This window comes from Notolepis coatsorum (genome assembly GCF_963971535.1).
Source record: "Notolepis coatsorum genome assembly, chromosome: 13".
NCBI classification, from domain to species: domain Eukaryota; kingdom Metazoa; phylum Chordata; class Actinopteri; order Aulopiformes; family Paralepididae; genus Notolepis; species Notolepis coatsorum.
This window is the reverse complement of record NC_140177.1, coordinates 51454388-51476778: the sequence shown is the minus strand read 5'-3', so window position 1 is coordinate 51476778 and position 22391 is coordinate 51454388. Positions and strand designations below refer to the sequence as shown.

General features: G+C 43.3%; 1 protein-coding gene across 4 annotated transcripts in view; it reads left to right on the top strand.

Moving 5' to 3' along the window:
• The window catches only part of agap3 (ArfGAP with GTPase domain, ankyrin repeat and PH domain 3), a gene marked incomplete at its 5' end in the record, with an annotated part of 324184 nt that overhangs the window by 161467 nt on the left and 140326 nt on the right, over window positions 1-22391 (top strand). For all 4 annotated transcript variants that reach the window (XM_084327289.1, XM_084327290.1, XM_084327288.1 and 1 more), the window contains 3 exons: window positions 7974-8101; window positions 12895-13050; window positions 19108-19191. In XM_084327289.1, the coding sequence (XP_084183415.1) occupies window positions 7974-8101; window positions 12895-13050; window positions 19108-19191 (368 nt within the window). The remainder of the gene's footprint in view (window positions 1-7973; window positions 8102-12894; window positions 13051-19107; window positions 19192-22391) is intronic.

The window sequence follows — 22391 nt, the reverse complement described above, 5'->3', positions numbered from 1 at the left end:
CGTTAAAAAAAAAAATTTGATGGGATTCGAACTCGTCAACAACGGACCGCAGGACCGCTGCTCTGCCAGGTGAGCTGAAGCGCAGAATGAAAATCATGGCGGTTAGGGCGGTTACATAATTCCGCAAGCTCTGCCGCTCCGCTCCGCGGAGCGTGCCGCGCGGCAGAGAAAGTTGCGCGTCACGTGCCTGTCGGGGCCAATCAGGCCTACCCCGGAAGTAACTTACAGTTGCGGAACAGTTACAGGCGAACGGGAGCTCCCGCATCACGCTCACCGCCCTCCATTTCAGAAAGCATGCGCTTGTTTACGTCGAGGTTCACGTTGTACTACTCGCGTGTAATTTTTTATTAGCCAATAATAATTTTGACATGTCTTTTCCCACAAACTAGTTCATTCTTATTTCAATGGCGGCGCCATTTTCCAGCTTTGTGTGTTACATTTGTAAATGTGACAAAGCCTAAAAGTGGCCTTCTACCGGTACATCCGGTAGAGTCAAATCTCTACCTTGGCACGGATTTAAGATAAGATAAGATATTCCTTTATTAATCCCCTTGGGGAAATTCCAGCGACACACACATACAGCTCATCGTCTCATTAATAATAACAACATCACAATCATTACATTTTTACAGTAACCACGGCAGAGCATAAATTCACACAGACATGTACATTTGTTGACATCCACAAAATGCCTGAGACGCCATATGCGATAGTCAGGCTGCAACAACAACAAAGTAGTTGAAAACAAAGTGTCGTCGCGCCAGGTGGTGGGAGGGAGGGAGGGCATGGACGGGCGGCGTGTATCCTTTCCGCAACGGAATTCGGTTTCCGGGTTCCTCTGATTGGCCGCGACCCCCACGTGACCCGCCCCCCTATCCACCGCTCTGCTCTGCCGCTGCCGCGCCCGGCAGAGCGAGCGGCCGCGGACTCGCTCGCTTCCTCAATTTATACGCATGGAAGTATTGACTGAATGAATGAATGAATGAAAACTTTATTTAACAGATTGCAGAATGGGTACAATACAGTACGGCTCAATACACACAATTGTTAAGGGGATGCAGACCTGAGAAAGACGTTTGTCTTGTTTACATCAGGGTCCCCCATTTTCAATTCATATAGAACGACTACGCCGTAACAAATCATTAAAAAAAGATACCGTTAACTGGAATATGTTGTGCCTTTACACATATGTTGGATTATGTAATTGGTTTGTCAAATAACAAATAAAATATCGCATCGCCGGCTGTCTCTGGCTTGCTCCAGCGGACACCAGAGCTCAGCCCGCGGCAAGAATGTGCTGCCGCGAGCGGCATCGCTGAGCTCTGGCTCTGACTACATGCAGTCACTGAGTGTTGTTGTAGCCAGCGGGTAAATCGTGATTTTTTTTATTTGTTTGTCATGACAAACCAATTACATAATCCAACATATGTGTAAAGGCACAACATATTCCAGTTAACGGTATCTTTTTTTAATGATTTGTTACGGCGTAGTCGTTCTATATGAATTGAAAATGGGGGACCCTGATGTAAACAAGACAAACGTCTTTCTCAGGTCTGCATCCCCATAACAATTGTGTTTATTGAGCCGTACTGTATTGTACCCATTCTGCAATCTGTTAAATAAAGTATTCATTCATTCATTCATTCATTCATTCATTCATTCATTCATTCAGTCAATACTTCCATGCGTATAAATTGAGGAAGCGAGCGAGTCCGCGGCCGCTTGCTCTGCTGCGCGCGGCAGCGGCAGAGCGGTGGATAGGGGGGCGGGTCACGTGGGGGTCGCGGCCAATCAGAGGAACCCGGAAACCGAATTCCGTTGCGGAAAGGATACACGCGGACGGGCAGGATCTAACCGGTTCAACCGTTCTACCGCCCACCCCTACTTGGGACACTTTACCAGGTTGCTCCAACCATTGTCTTCAACATTTGCAGTGACATTGTAGCGTGCAAGACACTACTGTGCAGGGGAAGTAACATGGCTTGTCCTCACGCCAGTCTACTGTTGTTCTCTTCTTTCCCTCCCTTTAAAGTTTTGTACCTCATTGCCTGCATTTTTATTCAATTTTACTCATTGTACTTAGGTTGTACTTTAGATTGTATATTGTATATTCCTCTTTTACTTACTTTTTTACTGTATGAAGCACACTCTCAGGGGCTCATACAGAACCAAGCATTTCACCGTAAAGTACATGTATTTTATGTGACAAATAATAAACAAACTTGAGAAGATTGATAAACATGTTGAATGATGTATTCTTCTGTATTCCCAAGTTAAAACTAAAATACTGTAAGCTATATTTATTTAATTTAATAAGTTTTATTTCCATAGGCTACCTGGTCATTCCGGTCTTAATAACCATAGTCGTAGCCCGAGGATGGAAAGGCTACGAGAGTTATTGCTAATGTCTTGAATTAATGAAGCAGCAAGGTTGCTTTCCTGGCTATTTTTGAAGATCTGTGTGTTGAGAGCAAATGTTTTTGATTCTGAATATGAGTACGGTCTGTCCTGGTCTACCTTCTAAACTTTCTGAAATTCATCATGTTCTTCCTTTCTACCCTCAGCAAATGTTGAAGCACTTGACACATTTCCATAATTTTTCAATTATATTTTTTTAATTTAAATATGCCTTGTGCCAGTGAGCATGTAACATAATTTCCCATATTTTCAGTCTGACTCAACTATACAAATACCATGTATTTATTTTTTGTGTCACAAATTCTACCCTGAAATGTGATGAATTTGCCTCCAAATGGGAAAAAAAACTTGCTCTTTAATAGGCCTAGTAGTTTCAGGAAAGCAGAGAGAAAGAGAAACATCAGTTTGCAATTTGTATGTAATATGACAACTTGTAACAGTTGTCCTCTCATTTTCTTTGACACCTAAGGACGACAACAGCTCCATACATTATTTTGCTGAAAATAAATAGAGCTTCATTGAACATCTCAGGGAGGGGGGGGTGGCTGAGTGGCGCAGTGGGCAAGGCGCTTGCCACTAACGCAGGATACGCTGAGTTCGAGCCCAGCTCTTGGTGTTGCTACCGGCTGGCCGGTCGTTCATACTAACACAATTGGCAGTGTTAGGGGTGGGAAAGCCGGTGGGTGGGGATTGGACATTGTGGACAGCGACTCCTACAGGTCGGTTGGTGCGCCTGTACAGCAGAATCAGGAAGTATCGGGGGCAGCGTGAGCCTCCCACGCGTTACTCCTTGCCACTGAGAGATCGTGCTGTTCAGGTGAAAAGATGCGACAGGCTGCCTCCTCGTGTACCGGAGGGGACACGTGATGCAAGGCTTGGTCCTCACTGCAGTCGACCAGTGGGAGGCATAGTCTAGCAACGTTCGAGACAGGGGAGGGGAGAATTGGCGAGGTGAAATTGGGATGGGAGAAAAAACATCTCAGGGAGGGAAAATGTTAGTAAAATAACAGTTTTCAACTTAAAGGTGCACCGGGTAGTTTCAGAGGGGAAAATACTAACCTCTGAAAAGTCAAAACAAAGTATGATATATCTTTAGTATTTAATACATTAACTGGTTTCCTGGAGCACTGTTTGAAAGTAGAAATGATGTGTTTGGCTGTGGTGCACCTACCCTCCCACCACCTTTATCATACAAAGAAGCATATTCTAAGAACAATTTTGGTTTACTTTGTTTCAAAGGGTGATTTTTTTCTTGGGGGGGGTATTGTGTTCGCTTGGATTGGCCTTGCCTGGGTCTGGACCTTTGAATCCGCCCACTTCTAGCTTACTGATTCTGGTCTGGCATTGTGACACGAAACAGTGCTTTCTCGGTTGAAAAGGCAATTATCCAATCAGTGTCATGGGGAGACTAACGCAGTTGTCAAGCGTGGGGAGCAGGAAAAACATGGCATTTTAGGCGAGAAATAGGATATGCAATTGCTGGATTTTAATTCCTATTTGATCTGCTCAAAGGCCTAGTTTGACTGTTTGTATCTGAATTTCGTGAGCCAGGCACACTGCAGTTTCCCTGAGTACAGCATGGGGAGGAAGTGTTGGTCTCTAGTGATTGGTTAGGGAAAATCTCCCTCCCCACGGAAATCGGATAGATTTGAGGTAATGTCAGACTGAAGAAGGAAATGGAGTGTTAAGTCCTTGATATATCCTATATAAATGCACCATTTACCATTTATATCAGGCAAGGATTAGCCTGGTAGCCAGGCTCATTTGCTTCCTCAAACTGACTTCTAGCCACCCAGACCCACTTCAGGAAACTCCTTCTGCCAATCAGTGTAACAAAATCCAGTCGGAAGAATGGCATTTTTTTTATTTATAAATCTGCCGAGAAAGTCCACTAGTGCATACTCTCGTTCTTGTATAATTGTTGTTATTGAGTCTATTTCAGCTATAACTGCACTTATGGCTGCTGTGTTTATTTTACTAGTGTTAATGTTACCACTCGTTGCTTCAGGAGAAACCATTACTGTTTCGCAATCGCAAGCGGCGGCCTATATTTCACGTCATCAACTACGCGAACCAATCGGAGGCTGCGTTCCACTGAGGGACAGAACAGCAGTTAGGAGGACGGAGTCCCTGATTGGCTCCGATTGCATTGCAATTTCTGGAAGTCGCAAAGGTAGAGAATATTTTCATGTGGAAGACTGGCTTCCATGCTAAGCCCGGATGCCACACCCTGATGAATTGTTTCCTCTACCAATGTCTGAAATGATGAAAAATGATATTTTTGGAAAACAGAGCCATGTTACAACTACAGCACGTTACACCCTGAGGGATCAGCGCCTTGGAAAGCATGTTATTGCCGCACCAAACCTCTGAATACATAACACAGCGTTTGTGTTATGATAGAGCGTATGTCTCTGTTGACAGTTGATACACAGGCGTGTTGTCTCTCCCCCCCAGCCCCCCACCCCACCCGCCTTAATTGCTTCCCGAAGCCCCATTTGAAATAAGTAAAAGACGTGAAGGAGTTCTTGGAGAATGTTCCCTCTTGCCATCGATACTTGGCAAGGAGGCGGCCATCGATACGCATCCCAGCTGTCGGAGACACTTGACATCATCCTTCTCTCCCGCTCTCTTAATTTCATGTCACACAGCCCCTGACGAGCCCCACCAGCCCCCCGCCCCCCCCCCCCACACTCGAGTTCTCTTTGATGTGTTAAGATATAAATGGCAGCCCCCCCCCCCCCCCCCCCCCGGTTAGTGACAGTCTCATTTGGTTAACGTCACACTGCAGCTCTCCACGGATGACAGACTCATTTCACCAACATCAAATTGTGTTGTTATTTTTTTCCTCTGAAATGGAAGGCAGCCCTGTCCCAGGGGATGTGTACGAGCTGCCTGTTGTTCATTATCCCATCAGAAAGCCACTTGCCTCCAGGCGGCTCCTATAATGTACCGGTGTGCCTCTCGGTTGACGTGGACTTGCCAACAGGCTTAAGCTGTATTTACATTGTGGGTTCATTTGTTGGACCAAATGTTAAGTGTCCTGTTCATCTAGAAAATAGGTTTTCTGCTAAATGGATTTACTCACTTTAACTCGGGTAACTTGTTAGGAAGGATTAGTGATTATTATTAGTGACATAGATTCTTTTTTTTCTTCTTTTTCTTTTTACAGTTGATGGTGGGAAATTCCTGTGAGCCTAACATTTTAAAATGGTATTTCTCCAGTCAAGAGTGCAAAGAATACATATACATTCCTCTGAGAGATTAACACATTGAGTGCCAGCAGGGGGGCGCCAGATTTAGCGCTTGAATGCCAGCCTTTTTGGACAGATTTTCCGATATTTCATGGTTTTCGCGGAGCTATTTCTATAATTATTCTATATTGTGGCTATGTGTCTAATACGCCTGTCGCTTATCAATGACTTGCTTGCAGTCAACATGTACGAAACTGATTGTTTTTTCATCAGTACATTTCCGTTTTATACCGTTTTGAAAAACTGAAGTTTTTGAAAAGGTCCAAAAAAAAAAAAAAAAATCTGTGATAATAGCTTTTTAGTGGAATACACAAAATATGTAACTGAGGGGTACAATTCCCTGACTGTATTGATAAGTATGGTATCATTAAACCACTACCGCTTTATGTACTTTAATTACTGGCCATACAGTACATGATATATAAATATGATGAACACTTCCCACAAGAAATCGGTTCCACACAAAGTAATAATTAAGTATTTATTGCAGCAAAAGGTACATAATATACTTCTCTATTATACTTTGGATGCGCTTATAAGGCAAAGGAATGTGCGTAGGCAAATCAATAATGAATGTCCATTCTCTGGTTACGCAGGAGGTAATTATACAACCTGAATCTTAGGGAATTATATCTATGGTACACTAGTAATATATAGCGGGAGATACTGGAAGGGTCCCCCCGGTTGTAAGCCAGCAGGGGTAGAGGATCTGTCGGTAGTAGAGAGTCTGGTCAACGATGACTAAGGAGACTCCAAGTACAGGAGACGGTGCAATAGTCTCTTGATCCACAGACGAATACAGCTGTTCTCCGTAGACTGTAGCTCCACAGTGAAGAAAGCTAGCCGGCCTCAGGCTCTCTGAGGCGCCGACTCGACCTGGCTCCTCACAGGGTAAATCCCACACGTGTAGGCGTCGGCGATTCTCCGCTCCATAAATCACAGGACCAAAACAAATATAATCCAGCCGCAAAGGGCTATGTAGTCGTCGGGTAGATTAATCCAGTGTACATGTCCACACGGTTCTCGTCTAGGTCTCCTCGGGTGAAAGCGCCATGAAAGCAGCCCAGCCTGGATAAGCACTCTAGCTGATACGATGAAGCGTTGGTGATGCTGGTCACTGTAGAACTTTAGCCGCACGATACACTATACACAAATAGACTATTACTGACTTAATAGAAATATGTCGCACTCGACGGTATAGCGCCAAACTCTGACAATTCAGTTATTAATTCGCACGCTGTCTCAATGCTCTATTTGGGGCCAAACAGGCCATACTTCACCGCACGGAGTATCGTGGGTGAGGCTTCAACTTATTGGGTAACTCTACTTCTGTATTCACCTGCGCCATATTTATATGCACGGCGAACAATCTAGTGCCAACCTCATTTCTGTCTCGTATCCCTGGGCAAGGCCGGGCATGTACAGACATGTCTTGACGGTGGCCTTGAACCTGACTCTGGAGGCATGGCTCTGGCGCCTGTGGACCGCTGTCCAATAGGAGAATGAAATATTATGGTCTGCACTAGGCTAAAGGGACATTCCGTGTATATGTCCCTTCTCGTCCCTTCTCGTCATTGGCACTCAACGCATGGCATGAAATAATGAGATTTCTCGTGGCTGTCACTCAAAGTGTTAACAGCAAGTCACTTACTCAAAATAATTATCACTATATTTAACAATAATTTTCGTTTGGTTGCAATATTTCTAGGGACTCAATATTGATCCCCAGGGGTTGTAAGGATGAGTCAAATGTGAAGTGACTTGTGATCCAGCCTGCAAATCTTAAACCACTAACCTCCATCTATAGTATATCAATATACAGATTTAGGCACATATAATGCAATAACGCATGAGTGGGCTTTGCCCATTTCTAAAGAGGTCACTTGTACATGTTGCACATAGAAATTCCCCAAATGTATGATGATATATGTTATGCATATGGATAATAAGAGGGCTCAAAATATCCCAATTTTATTGCCAATCTTTACATTTTAACAGTGCCATTACATGCACTGTTAAAATGTTGTCATAACAACATACCACTAAATGTAGATGTTATAAACATTGGTCTATGAAAGTAATTAAACTGTTTTCTTTCTTACTAAATAAAATGTGAAAACTCTAGAGGAAAATAAGTTAAAAATCAAATTAATGTAAATGGTTAATATACAACTATTTTGATCTCTCTCCCTGTGTGTGTCTCCGTCTCTCTCTCTCTCTCTCTCTCTCTCTCTCTCTCCCCCTCCCTCCCTCCCTCCCTCCCTCCCTCCCTCCCTCCCTCCCTCCCTCCCTCTCTCTCAGTTGCCCAGAAGGTTGTGGCTCTGAGGAAAAAGCAGCAGTTGTCCATTGGTCCATGCAAGTCTCTGCCCAACTCTCCCAGCCACTCCTCTGTCCCCTCTGCATCCATTCCGTCTGTCCATATCAACCAGGTAAGGTCATAGGTCACCCTGCGACACCAGGGCTCTGTTACATTTGCCCTCTTTGACTTCTAATAATCAATCACCAAACTGTGATATTTTTTGTGTGTAACTGTGTAATTACTTCACCATATCCCCATAGAGTTTTTGATTTCCCCGTCATCTGCATAAGGGCAAGTGCATTCCATTTCAATCCCCCGATCCCTGAGGCCAAGGCCAGACCCCTGGAAGACTAGCTACTACACCACCTAAAGTCCTTTTACTGCTCACCTAAACGCCCTCTCTTACTGCACACCTAAACGCCCTCTCTTACTGCACACCTAAACGCCCTCTCTTACTGCACACCTAAACGCCCTCTCTTACTGCACACCTAAACGCCCCCTCTCTTACTGCACACCTAAACGCCCTCTCTTACTGCACACCTAAACATCCTCTCTTACTGCTCACCTAAACATCCTCTCTTACTGCACACCTAAACATCCACTCTTACTGCACACCTAAACATCCACTCTTACTGCACACCTAAACATCCTCTCTTACTGCTCACCTAAACATCCACTCTTACTGCACACCTAAACATCCTCTCTTACTGCACACCTAAACATCCTCTCTTACTGCACACCTAAACATCCTCTCTTACTGCACACCTAAACATCCTCTCTTACTGCACACCTAAACATCCTCTTACTGCACACCTAAACATCCACTCTTACTGCACACCTAAACATCCACTCTTACTGCACACCTAAACATCCTCTTACTGCACACCTAAACATCCACTCTTACTGCACACCTAAACATCCTCTCTTACTGCACACCTAAACATCCTCTATTACTGCACACCTAAACATCCTCTCTTACTGCACACCTAAACATCCTCTTACTGCACACCTAAACATCCACTCTTACTGCACACCTAAACATCCTCTCTCACTGCACACCTAAACATCCTCTTACTGCACACCTAAACATCCTCACTGCACACCTAAACATCCTCTCTTACTGCACACCTAAACATCCTCTTACTGCACACCTAAACATCCACTCTTACTGCACACCTAAACATCCTCTCTTACTGCACACCTAAACGTCATCTTACTGCTCACCTAAACATCCTCTCTTACTGCACACCTAAACGTCCTCTTACTGCTCACCTAAACGTCCTCTTACTGCTCACCTAAACATCCTCTCTTACTGCACATCTAAACATCCTCTCTTACTGCTCACCTAAACATCCTCTCTCACTGCACACCTAAACATCCTCTCTTACTGCTCACCTAAACATCCTCTCTCACTGCACACCTAAACATCCTCTCTTACTGCTCACCTAAACATCCCCTCTTACTTCATACCTAAACATCCTCTTACTGCACACATAAACATCCTCTTACTGCACACATAAACATCCTCTTACTGCACACATAAACATCATCTTACTGCACACCTAAACGTCCTCTTACTGCTCACCTAAACATCCTCTTACTGCACACCTAAACGTCCTCTTACTGCTCACCTAAACGTCCTCTTACTGCACACCTAAACATCCTCTATTACTGCACACCTAAACGTCCTCTTACTGCTCACCTAAACGTCCTCTTACTGCTCACCTAAACATCCTCTCTTACTGCACACCTAAACATCCTCTCTTACTGCTCACCTAAACATCCTCTCATACTGCACACCTAAACATCCACTCTTACTGCTCACCTAAACGCCCTCTCTTACTGCACACCTAAACATCCTCTCTTACTGCACACCTAAACGCCCTCTCTTACTGCACACCTAAACGCCCTCTCTTACTGCACACCTAAACATCCTCTCTTACTGCACACCTAAACATCCACTCTTACTGCTCACCTAAACGCCCTCTCTTACTGCTCACCTAAACATCCACTCTTACTGCACACCTAAACGCCCTCTCTTACTGCTCACCTAAACGCCCTCTCTTACTGCTCACCTAAACATCCACTCTTACTGCACACCTAAACATCCTCTCTTACTGCACACCTAAACATCCACTCTTACTGCACACCTAAACATCCACTCTTACTGCACACCTAAACATCCTCTCTTACTGCACACCTAAACATCCTCTCTTACTGCACACCTAAACATCCTCTCTTACTGCACACCTAAACATCCTCTTACTGCACACCTAAACGTCCTCTTACTGCACACCTAAACGTCCTCTTACTGCACACCTAAACGTCCTCTTACTGTACACCTAAACATCCTCTTACTGTACACCTAAACGTCCTCTTACTGCACACCTAAACGTCCTCTTACTGCACACCTAAACGGCCTCTTACTGCACACCTAAACGTCCTCTTACTGCACACCTAAACATCCTCTTACTGCACACCTAAACGTCCTCTTACTGTACACCTAAACGTCCTCTTACTGCACACCTAAACGTCCTCTTACTGTACACCTAAACATATTCTTACTGCACACCTAAACGTCCTCTTACTGTACACCTAAACGTCCTCTTACTGTACACCTAAACATCCACTTACTGTACACCTAAACGTCCTCTCTTACTGCACACCTAAACTTTACTTCCACAGGACCTTTTGTTAATGATGATGAGAGAGAGAGAGTAGCAGCTTATTTCATATATTGCTCCATCACGCAAGCATGCATCTCTGCTACTGGAGAGGCTTGAAGTTTAGTAATATGAATAAAATGTGCATTTGATCAGTGCACGTGAGCGGCGCGGGGAGCGGAGCGGGCGGTTTTGACGTGAGCGAGGAGTGGGTTTTAAAATGGGTCGGCGCGACGTCCGGAGCGAGAGTTCTCCTCTGCTCCAATCCACTCCAGGCCGCTCACAGTGGTTTAAAACTTTGACCAGTCAGCTGGTTCTTTTAGCGTTTATCGCTTTTTCATCGCATTCATACTTGGTCAAGTTCGACCGACAGAAGCAGGCTGAAAGGGTTCAGATGGGGGGGAAGACACTCTGGGAAAGGCACGGCTGCCGTCCGGGATTCGAACGCGCTCAGCCCCAGATCCGTGACGAGCACGGTTGTCCACGGCGCTGAAATAGCACTCGCGGTACGTGGTGAGCTACTGGAGCTCCCCCGCTCACAGTGGTTTAACACTGATGTAATATACATGTAGTACAATGCCAAAGCAACAGATGGCGATGTACAAACATGAAGGCCATTTTCAACCAATGAGAAGGGTGAACCTGTGATATCCTGTTCAGGCTTTGTCACTCACATCCTGTTAGAAAAAGTTTTGACGCCATTGTTGTTGTCGTTAGCTTACATGCTAACGTTAATGGCAGCGACCATAGCATTGTGGCTAGGCTAGCTATCATCGCTTAATAGTAGGGATGCCCCGATCACGTTTTGTTTTTTTTATAAAATATATATATTATATAATTAGACTTGTACTTGTATTATCTGCGACTGCGAGACATCGCCACCACGCAACAAGTCAAAATGCTCACTATCTGCAAACAGCTCCACTGTCTGTGTGTACTCTAGTAGCCCAGCTCAAAAGGATTCTCCGGCGCTGCAGCGGGACCCCATTGGTAACGTTAAGTGCTTTGGTCGTTTCACATTCAGCAAGCCCTCAGCTCGAATACGCATTAAATCAATGTTATAAGACATTGATATCAAGAGCTATCTGTAGCTACTGCTAGCCGGCTAGATGACGTTAAGACAGAACTTTAGTTCAATGGGACATTTCGTTTTGAACAGTAAACGAACGTCAGCTAACGCAAGCTAACTGAGGTATGAACATGAACTACTAGACTTTCTGGATCATTTGTTGATATCAGGAGCTATCGGTAGCTAGCCGGCTAAATACCGTTAGACAATGCCTACTAAACGTGAATAGTTGACTGGGTAATTTTGTTTAAACAGTAACGATAGCTAGGTAGCTAACGTTAGCGCAGGTCGAATGCAGTGCACTACAGACTCGAGCAGAGGAGCCGCACCTCTTTGTTTACAAACTCTACACGGGGCGGGCGGGGCTAGGGAGGAGGAGCAGCGGCAGTTTGCAGGTCGTGTGTGTCTGAGACAGACAGCGAGTGAGAGCTTCGCTTGATCGGTTTCCGCTATCGGCGAATATGACTAATTATCGGAATTCACAGATTGCATATTTATACTGAGTATCGGCCGATAACGATCGGTGGCCGATCGATCGGGGCATCCCTACTTAATAGAGCTAGTGAATGGATAAACAACGTTATTTAACATTGCAGAATGGGTACAATTACAATGCGGCTCAATACAAACAATTGTTAAGGGGCCCAGGGGGTGTAGACTGTTGTAGTTTGAGCTAATTTACACCATGCTCCAAAAAAAAAAAAAAAAATCTGCCGAGCGATGTGGCGCGGGGAGCGGGGAGCACTCGATTCAAGGTGAGCGAGCGGAGAGCGACTTGGGGGCGGGGTCAACATGAGCGATTAGCGGAGCGGACCAAGCTTTAAAGAGCGAAGAGCGGATATCTCGCCCGCGCCGATCCACTCACGTGGCCTGCATTTGATTCAAGTAAACAGATTTCATCATCACCAAAGCTATCCTAAACTGACCTGCCTGTTCTGCTTCTTTTGTTTTACTTTCTGTCTCTCTCCCTCTGTGTCTCTGTCTTTGTCTCTCTCTGTCTCTCTCTCTCTGTCTCTCTCTGTCTCTGTCTCTGTCTCTTTGTCTCTCTCTCTGTCTCTCTCTCCCTCTCATTCTCTGGTGGCTCCTCTTCATCTCTCTCTTTCTCTCTATCTCTTTCTCTCCTTTCTCTCTTTCCCCTCTCTCTCTCTCCTGCTGCCGGCTCCTCTCTTCATCTCCCTCTTCCCTCCCCAGGCGGCTAACGGTGGGGGTGTGTTCAGCGACTACTCCTCCTCTGTTCCCTCCACCCCCAGCATAAGCCAGCGGGAGATGCGCATTGAGACCATCGCTGCCTCCAACACGCCCACGCCCATACGCAAACAGTCAAAGCGCCGCTCCAACATTTTCACCGTAAGTATGAGACAGCTGATGCAGAGCAACACCCACTCACATTACTAGAGGGCGTGCTGCCATGTCCACTTTGTCCACTAGAGGGAGACAGGGAGCTCACAAAAAAAGAAGGAGAAAAAAGTCACCAAAAACCAGCACCTCTCCCCCTTGACACAAAGCAGACGCCTCTCCATTGGCTGCACTTATACACACGGCAACACAATGGGCAAAGGAGATCAAAATGATAATAATTAATATTAACTGTTTATATTAATATAACCCCTCCCCCCAAAAGAAAATACAATTCATAGAATTTTCTTTTCCTGTTCTCTAAAAGCAAATATCAAAGTTAAAGCAAAAATATATCCGTTTTTTTACATGTCCTTTTCATTTTCTAAATTCTCTAATTGGAATTGAATGCAACATGAGTTTCACATCTCTTTCATACCAAACCGGGCCTTCTGCTCTGTCTAAATCTCTGGCCTCCCTCTCCCTACCCCTCTTATTTTTACTAGATCCTTTCTTTGCAGTGACTTTCCTTTCGGGGAGAGAGAAGGCAGCCTCCCACACCAATGCCATTTTATCCTGCCCAGGTCCACTAAAACTAAAAGACATGGGCCAGGCCAAGGCCTGTTTATTCACTCCTACTAATACCGCATGCTCGCCACCCACCCCCCGACCCGAGAGATACGCCTCTCACCCATGCACGACCTTTGATGGCCCCTGTATAGTCTTCCCTGAAGTTATGGATCACTTCCTTAATTGATAAGAGTATATCCCGTCCCCTGTCTGCCTCCCTCACTACCCCATGTCTTATTCCCCCTGGCTCTAGTCTCTGGTATATGCCTGCTGCACTAACCACTCTACTTCCCTCAGCTGTCTTTAACCTGTCTGTTACCTATAGCCTCTACCCCCCACCCCCCTCTCCTCCTACCTGTAGCCTCTACCCCTCACCTCCTACCTGTAGCCTCTACCCCTCTCCTCCTACCTACCCTCTCCGCCTCTTCTCCTATCTGTAGCCTCTTGATTGAATTGATTGAAAACTTTATTAACAGATTGCAGAATGGGTACAGTACAGTACAGCTCAATACATACAATTGTTAAGGGGATGCAGACCAGAGAAAGACTTTCGTCTTGTTTACATCAGGGGTCCCCCATTTTCAATTCATCATAACATACCGTAATTCCTCTAATAGTAACCCTGGCTTGTATTTGTTTCAACTGTAGCTGATACCAGGCTTGTATTAGGAGGAGGCATGTATAAGAGCGAGGCCTATATTTCTAATTTTCAAACAGATCATAATGAATAAATCAACATTTTGTGTCAGTTTGAACCCAGTAAAATGTACTGGGTTCATTTATTGAAACCAAGTACTGTATGAAATACGGTAGTAAACAGTGCAATTACAGGTGGTCAAAAAAAGTAAAATAAAGTAAAATAGTGCAATCACAATACTGGTATAATAATAATAATATAATAATAATTATAATTGCTTAGCTCAACAGCGCACCCGGTCATTAATAGAGACCCGGTTTTTAATTGAATACCGGTTACTATTAGAGGAATTACGGTATATGACATACACGACATACAGATAGACAGTACTGCTACATCTATACTTTATGGCATACCAGATTTGCAAATACAGTACTGTTTGTGATACAAAAAGAGTCCAGAAAAGAGAGTATATACATTTGACGTAGAAACTCTATTACTGCTACTACTACTATTACCACTACTACTACAACAACTACTACTACTGGTACTACTACTATTGCTACTACTACACTACTACTACTACTATTACTACTATTACTACTGGTACTACTACTCTCACTTCTTACCTCCCTTCATTGTTGCACTCTTACTTTGGTGTCCCATAATAGTCTATCTATCTCTCTCCTGTCTCTTGCGCTCTCCCTCTTTTTCATCTCTCTCTCACAACCTCCCCTCCCTCTTTCTTTCTCAATCTCTCTTCTCTCTCTCTCAACCTCCCCTCTCTCTCAACCTCCCTTCTCTTTCACACCCCCCCTCTCTCTCAACCTCCCCTCTCTCCCTCTCTCTCAACCTCCCCTATATCTCTCTCAACCCCCCCTATCTCTCTCAACCCCCCCTCTCTCCCTTTCTCTCTCAATCTCCCCTCTCTCTGTCACCCCCCCTCCATATCTTACCCCCACCCTTCTCTTTCTCTCTAACTAACCCATTCCCTGTAACCTTCACCCCCCCCCCCTATCTGTACCAGCTACTGTTGGAGCCGCAGCCCTGGCGGCCTCCTGAACAGTGCAGGCTGTGTGCTACATAGCTTCCCTTGTTCTCTCCGTCCCCCCCTGCTAGGTAGTGACTAACCATGTCAACCAGAGAAATGAGCCCCTCCCGGTCTGCGTCATGGAGATGCCCAAGCACGCCACCTACCCCGTGTGGGTGCCGGAGTGGCAGGCCGAGCGGGAGTTTCAGCTCATGACCTTCTGAGGAGCAGCCAAGGGATCGAGGGGTGGGGTGGGGTGGGGTGGGGGGAGGAGGGTGGACACGGGACGGGTGGGGTGTGAAGGTAGAGGAGGGTACGGAGGAAGGAGGAGGGCTGAGGATGTCAACATTGCCCCTAATGACACTTCTTGGAAGAGCACAGCGGGCTAATGAGATGAAGACTCACCATGTCAACTTTTTTGCCGTTTTATATAACAGCGGAAAACTAAAAAATAAATGTCAACCCAATACTTTCAAGACTATCCCCCATGCCTCCCCCCCCCCCCCCTCCCCTCTGTTAGGAATCACATGTCGGACGCCTTCTTGAACTGAAACATTAATGTATGTATAAAAGAGGTTCTTGCTGAGGCACAGGTTGTTGAAAGGTCACCATTCAAAAACCACAGCGTAGTAAGTTGTACACTTTATGTTTTGTTTGGGAAGTTTTAAAAGAGGTACATAAATGAAGGGAAATATGCCTTAATGTCATCAAGCTACAAAATCTGACCGATTAGTTCAACAGCAATCAGACTTCAATCATCACATATCAGGTATTTAACTCTGACGTCACAGATTACACACAACACGGAGGGGATAGTTGTAGTGTGGCTCTAATTTGGAGATTTAAAGTAATATTTGCCACCTTGGTGCTGGTGTTAAAATGGTACTAGCTATTGGATTCGAAGTTAAGAATGAAATGCCTAATAATGTACTGAATTATCAGTCAGTGTTAGGGAATAAAACTCAAAGCAAATCAGACATAAGGAAACATTGAAACTTTTCTTGGAGTTAGCCCTTTGAAATAATTATTTCAATATGTGAAAATGAATTTTTTCACACCGTATGTGAATCTGTCTTTTTCAATGCAGTAAATTAGGCAATTTCTTCAAAGGTACTAAAAGCTTTACTTAGGAAGACGTTGGTTCACACTCCCGTCTTTTCCCTCTCTGTCATTCCCTTGTCATAACTACATACAGCCACTAGGTGTCAGTACACTACACATAATATTTTCCTAGTGCTTCCATGGTCAAAGTAACATAGCAAGAGATTTTGTGCAAGTGACGTTTTCAGGCCGTCTTTTTGTGTTCGAAAAAGAATTTGAGAAATATAGACAAATATTTAGACGTTTTATTTACGTCATTTCGCTTTTTCATTTTAATTTCTCTCTAGATATTTTTTTTCAATTCTTTTTTTAATATTAATTAATACTTTTTTTTTTACTTTGTACTGGATGTCCAACAATGAAACAAAAACATAAACTAAACAAAATATAACCATTTGAAATGTTTTTCAATATTTGCAGATTTGTGCTTCTGTTTCCAACCTTTCTTCAACTAAAAGGGCTTTCCAACTTAGAAGAGCATGATGGTAAAAAAATAAAAGTCCCGCTGCTCTGCCATCCCTGATAGAGACGACGGTCTTGATTGTGGACTTAGAGCACGTTTTCTTTTAGGGTTTTTTGGGCTGTTTTACCCTTAGTGCTCTGCTGCATTCGGGGTAATGCATTAGAGGTTGCACTGTAGAAACTCAAAGCAACTGAAAGTTGAGTTGGTCTTTGGAGTTGTAGACTTTGTCAAATACACATTATGAAGTAAGACTCTCTCTTCTTGGAAACGTCCGCCCCCCCCCCCCCCACCCCCACCCCCTATTCAAACGGTCTGCGTACACGTCGCGTCGCGCTTGGAACTCTTTCCCAAAACATCCAAAGGACAAAAACCCATACATGAACATCACACTGCCTTCTGCCATAAGTGAGGACTCAAGGACTAGAGGTGCCAAGTACACTTAGCTTCTGTTTTTTCTTCTTTTATGTAAGATCTCCTTCATTCATTTGATCCAACTTTATTTGATTTATATTGTTTTTACAGGGAAAGTATTGAATGGACTTGAAAATGTGGTGTGTGTATATATATATATATATATATATATATATATATATATATATATAATGGTATTTTAGTTTGAGTATCTTTGGGGAGTTTTATGAAGGCCTTCATAAACATCAGAGTAGGGTGTCAGGGTTGTTGTGGTTCTGAAGACGGATTATATAGAGAGCTATGAACACATGAAACTGGTTTTGCACCGACTTGTATGAATGTAGTTATTGTTAGTTTTCTTTTCCTTTTTCTTTTGAATTATTTATTTTCCCCACATTCCATTTATTTATTTATTTTCATTCTGTTTTTATTTCCGTTTTGGTACAGAGATTATGAACTATTGCATAATCGCTTTTTTTCTATCATGGAACGATGGATTGACAGAATTATAGACTACTGTATATCTTGTATTGTATTTTATTTTATTTACAATGGTAATCTATCAAAAGTATATTATATACATATATGAAGTATATGAAACAATGCCTTTATTGTCCATCCTATATTTTGTGGGAACTGCAATGTTTGGCTCAATCTGTTGAATATCTGGAAGTGAACCTGTGACTTGCTTTGTATGGTGTCTGTATAGAAGCGAAAAAGAAAAGAAAATAATAATAAACATTAAAATAATAAAATGTTGGAAAAAATTTAAAAACAAGAGTTGGTTTACTTGAAGTCCAAATCTACCTCTCTCCATCGGTGATTGGGCATTTCACCATGTTCTGAGTGAGTCCATAATCAGTCATGTCTGTCCCTATCTGTTCCTCATCTATTTATGTGCGTCGGGATGGGGGGGTCTTTTATTTTTAAATGATTTATTTGATGATTTATTGTATAAAATTGTTTTTTTCATTCTGACAACCGTGTTTTTCACAGGAATGGACCAGGAGCCTGAAACGTTGATTTATTTGTATTTTATTTGTTTATTTAATAATATTTATTTTGTATGTATTTTTCAGTTTGCAACTTTTTTGCAGTTTGTTTTTATTGGCCTTTCTAACTCTTAACACGGGATGGTTGATCTGTACATAATGCCAAATGTCTCGTATTATTTCACAATGTCCCAATATAGGTTTTGGCAGGTCGACGCTATACGTTTTGAAGCCTTCTGTGACATAACCCTTTCTATCCTGCTTTCTCTCCCTCTTAACTGCTTACTCATTCTATCCAACTGAAATGTGCTGTTGCAACTAGCACTTGTCTATATAGCAGCTGAAAGGCCTGCACTGGGTCTAGCAGGTGGTCTTCAGGTCTAAGGTTCCTCTCTGGGTCTGAGACAGAGGGAAGGATCTCTCCCAGTGGGTTTCAGGGCCGGGTTATGACTCTAATGTGTGTTCGGTCTCTTCTGTGTTGAGATGGTTCTCTGTGTCTAGTCTGGTCTTGTTCTGGTGTCGTTGTTTTTTTTATTTATTTTTTTAAACTTGCACGTCAGTGTTACTGCTGTTTGTTTCGCTGGTCTGCTTGTCTGTTGATTTTAAGCTTCTTTTTTGAGATTCTTATTTTGCAATGTCGAGTCTGTTCACAACACCCTGCATACACTCTCACACACCAGACACGATCCTGCACCCCCCCCCCCCCCCCCCCCCCGCTGACCCCCACTCTCATAACGAATCAAACACACACACAAACACTCACATACTCGCCTCAACCGCCCCCCTCCACCTCCCAACACCCCCACCCTGGTTCTGCAGTAATGTGTTGCTTCAGTTGCCGACTCACTCTCTTGTTTCCTTGCAGTCACGGAAAGCCAGTGACCAAGCAAAGAGCGTTGAGAGTAAAACAGACAGCATAGGAAGTGGAAGGGCCATACCGATCAAACAGGTGAGCCCTCTTTCTAAACAGCCCTTATAGTTACCTGGGTAAGTATAAACACCTTTACAGTGTCAGCAAATGTATACTTCATCTGTTGATAACTGATCTCCAATGTTTTATGATCTCATCATTAATGTTGGCTGTTGTGTTGTTCAAGGCTGTGGGCAGGTTCATACCGCAGGACAGACACTAGGTGGCGATATAGTACAACATTACAAATTACTAGGGAGAACCTGTAGGGTTTGAGAACAACATCAGAAAGAATATTGGATAATAAATAACTTCCCTGTTTGTGTAAATCGTACTCTTGCCAGATGAAATTAATTTGTGTAATTTTGTATGTTGACCAGTGGGGAAATGTATACCGTTAATATTGCAAAATGTTTAGCCTGATATATTATATACAAAAAGTAGTAGCCTGATTATTGTTTTTTTTACACACTCAAGTCTGAACTAATTTGATTTTTTTTAAATAGCATTGTGTGCATGTTGTGTTTTGTGCATAGATTTAGGATGTTTACAAAAGTATTTTATTCTGTTAACTCAGAATAGGTAAATGTTTCCTTTATTCTATTCCCCACTAATCAACTAAAAACACTATACACTCAATTGTATGTTGAAAGAAATATGATCAACATTTGGAAATATTTAACATGATTTATAATTTATTCATATAAAACGATCATTATTATCACAATTATGAAATATTTGACATAATTTAAATATATAATAATTATATATACACCCCCCACCCCCAAAGGTTATATAAAAAATAAACGTCTCTCTTTTGTTCTGCCCTGTTTGTGTGAGAGGTTAGAATTATGTAGAAGAGCCTGTGTGTAAAGTACTGAATCACACAATCTGAGTAGAGGTCATTTCTAAAGGTGTAGGAGAAGTAATTGACACATTGATTACTATTCACTCTTGATTATATGAGGGCTTTCACACCGTGCCAGTATCCTTGCATTATCCTCTTCAACCGCAAATTATGGGAACGGTCAAAGATGATGGCCTTTTGAAAATGTTAAGACAAACCTTCCCATTTCCTGCCATTTAAGGTGAGGGTCCAAGCTTTGGCCAAGTGAATTACTATCTGAACAATGCCTCCAAACCCTTTCAATCAGTCAGCAATTCACCCAACTATCGCTTTGAGGGAGACACCTTTTTAATTTTTTTGTATCCAGGTTTCACTTAAAAAATAAACGGCAAGTGAATGTGTTGGTATGACTGCCTGTATGGAAATTATTATCAATGGGATCGTTTTAACAAAAACATTTAAATAATTATACGGTAGAGAACGAATGGGAAAAAAACTAAAACCAATGAAAACTAAATATGTTAACTTTATAGCAACAGTTCATCAAACATGGCATTTTCATTGATCTCAGTTAAACCCTGTGGTTTGCTGTGAAGATGCATGGGTGAACCTCTCAGCTCTAGCCGCTTTGAAATGGATCAGACCACCAGGGGCATGTGAGCAGGAGGTCAGAATCCCTCTCTAAACATACTTTACAGTAACCCCTCTCATTCCAAGCCGTTATATTATGGGGAGCTGCCTTCTACTGTGGGAGGGTTTGTTTGTGTCCCTGGGTATCATAGCAACTTTGGACAATTAAGATAGGGCCAGCGGCAGTATCTCTTTGCCCAGGAGGGGTATTTGAGGTGGTGGCGGTGGTGGGAGGGGGGTGTATGCCATATTATGAGCAGCTGATGGCCTGGCCGGTCAAATGCACAATCAGGAAGATCAAAGTGTCAATTTGAGCTTAATTACCCCCCCCCCCCCCCACCCCCATTGGGCAAATTACACACTGCATGTTCCCCATCCCTGCCCCCACCCCATCTGTAAACATGGTAAATAAGGGCAACAATGCACTCTCTGCTGAGGAGCTGTCGACACTGCCCCAACACACACACACACACACACACACACACACACACACACACACACACACACACACACACACACACACACACACACACACACACACTGTTCCTTCTGCTCCCTGGGCTGTCACAAAGGTCTGGCCTATCACTCAGCCACGGCGACAGGATGCAGCTTTTTCTCCAGCAGTGTGACAATAGAAGGGGAAGACACTATCTCCTCTGTGGAGATATGACAATTGTCTGGACACAGAGAGCGCGTCTGACTGTCAGCCTGTCTCCTTATGTCGCACAGACTGAACATGGTGATCACTGTTGTGTGTGTGTGTGCGTGTGAGAGAGTTAGAGGCAGAGCCTTGTTGTACACATGTTCCCATTCGATTCGCTGCCCCGTTTTCAATACGGTGAACGATGAAGCAATTATGATAAATTATCTCAAATTATTCTTTAATTGAATACGGTTATAATTACTTAAAATGTACACGGTTTGTGTTGGATCTATTGCACCTGTAATAGGGCCTACGTTTAAAAAAAAAATCCAAGAATCAGGTCGCGTATATATCTAGCGATTCTCACTGTCTCGAGCACTGGTATTGATCTCTTTCAAAGCTCTGATGAATGTATCAAGGTCCACGCCGACTGTGTGTATAGATTTAATGTATGCCTCAATAAGAGTGCGAGACGAGAAACACATTTCCTTGTAAAACATGCATTATACAGTCGCCAGAGGCCCTGTGACTGGATCATTTGCTCTGTATGATTACAAAGCCATTAAAATGTGTTTACACTTCTTTTATTGACCAGTTTGTGAACGGTGTGTTTGGTCGGCAGCATTCAATTAAACGGCGCGTACGGGTTTCAAAATGTCGTCTTGCTTTATGAAAGATCATGGAAAATTCTGATCAGAGTGTGAAGATGAATTTGCTGCGTTTTTCTTTCTTTCTGTGATCGATAGTGCAATTTATGATATAGCTCTGTAATTAATAATTTACCTCATCACTTAGACATCTGTCATACTCCCAAAAATGTGTACTTGTATTTTTTATAATCTGTATATACTCACAGTTCTGTCAAAAAGAGAACATTATCTCATTAATAGGTGAATATTCTGAGATGATATCTCAATCTGATATCAAAAGGCCTTTTCTCTGGACTCCCAGCATGCAACAGGAGTGGCCTCCCAGATCAGGCAGGGTCAGGATTAGAATGATTGACGGCTAACAGCCTGGTGTCCAGGTCACAGAGGGTCAGCTCTTCATCGTGTGTTAATCAGGATTATTATCCCCCCTTTACACACACACACACACACACCCACACACACACACACA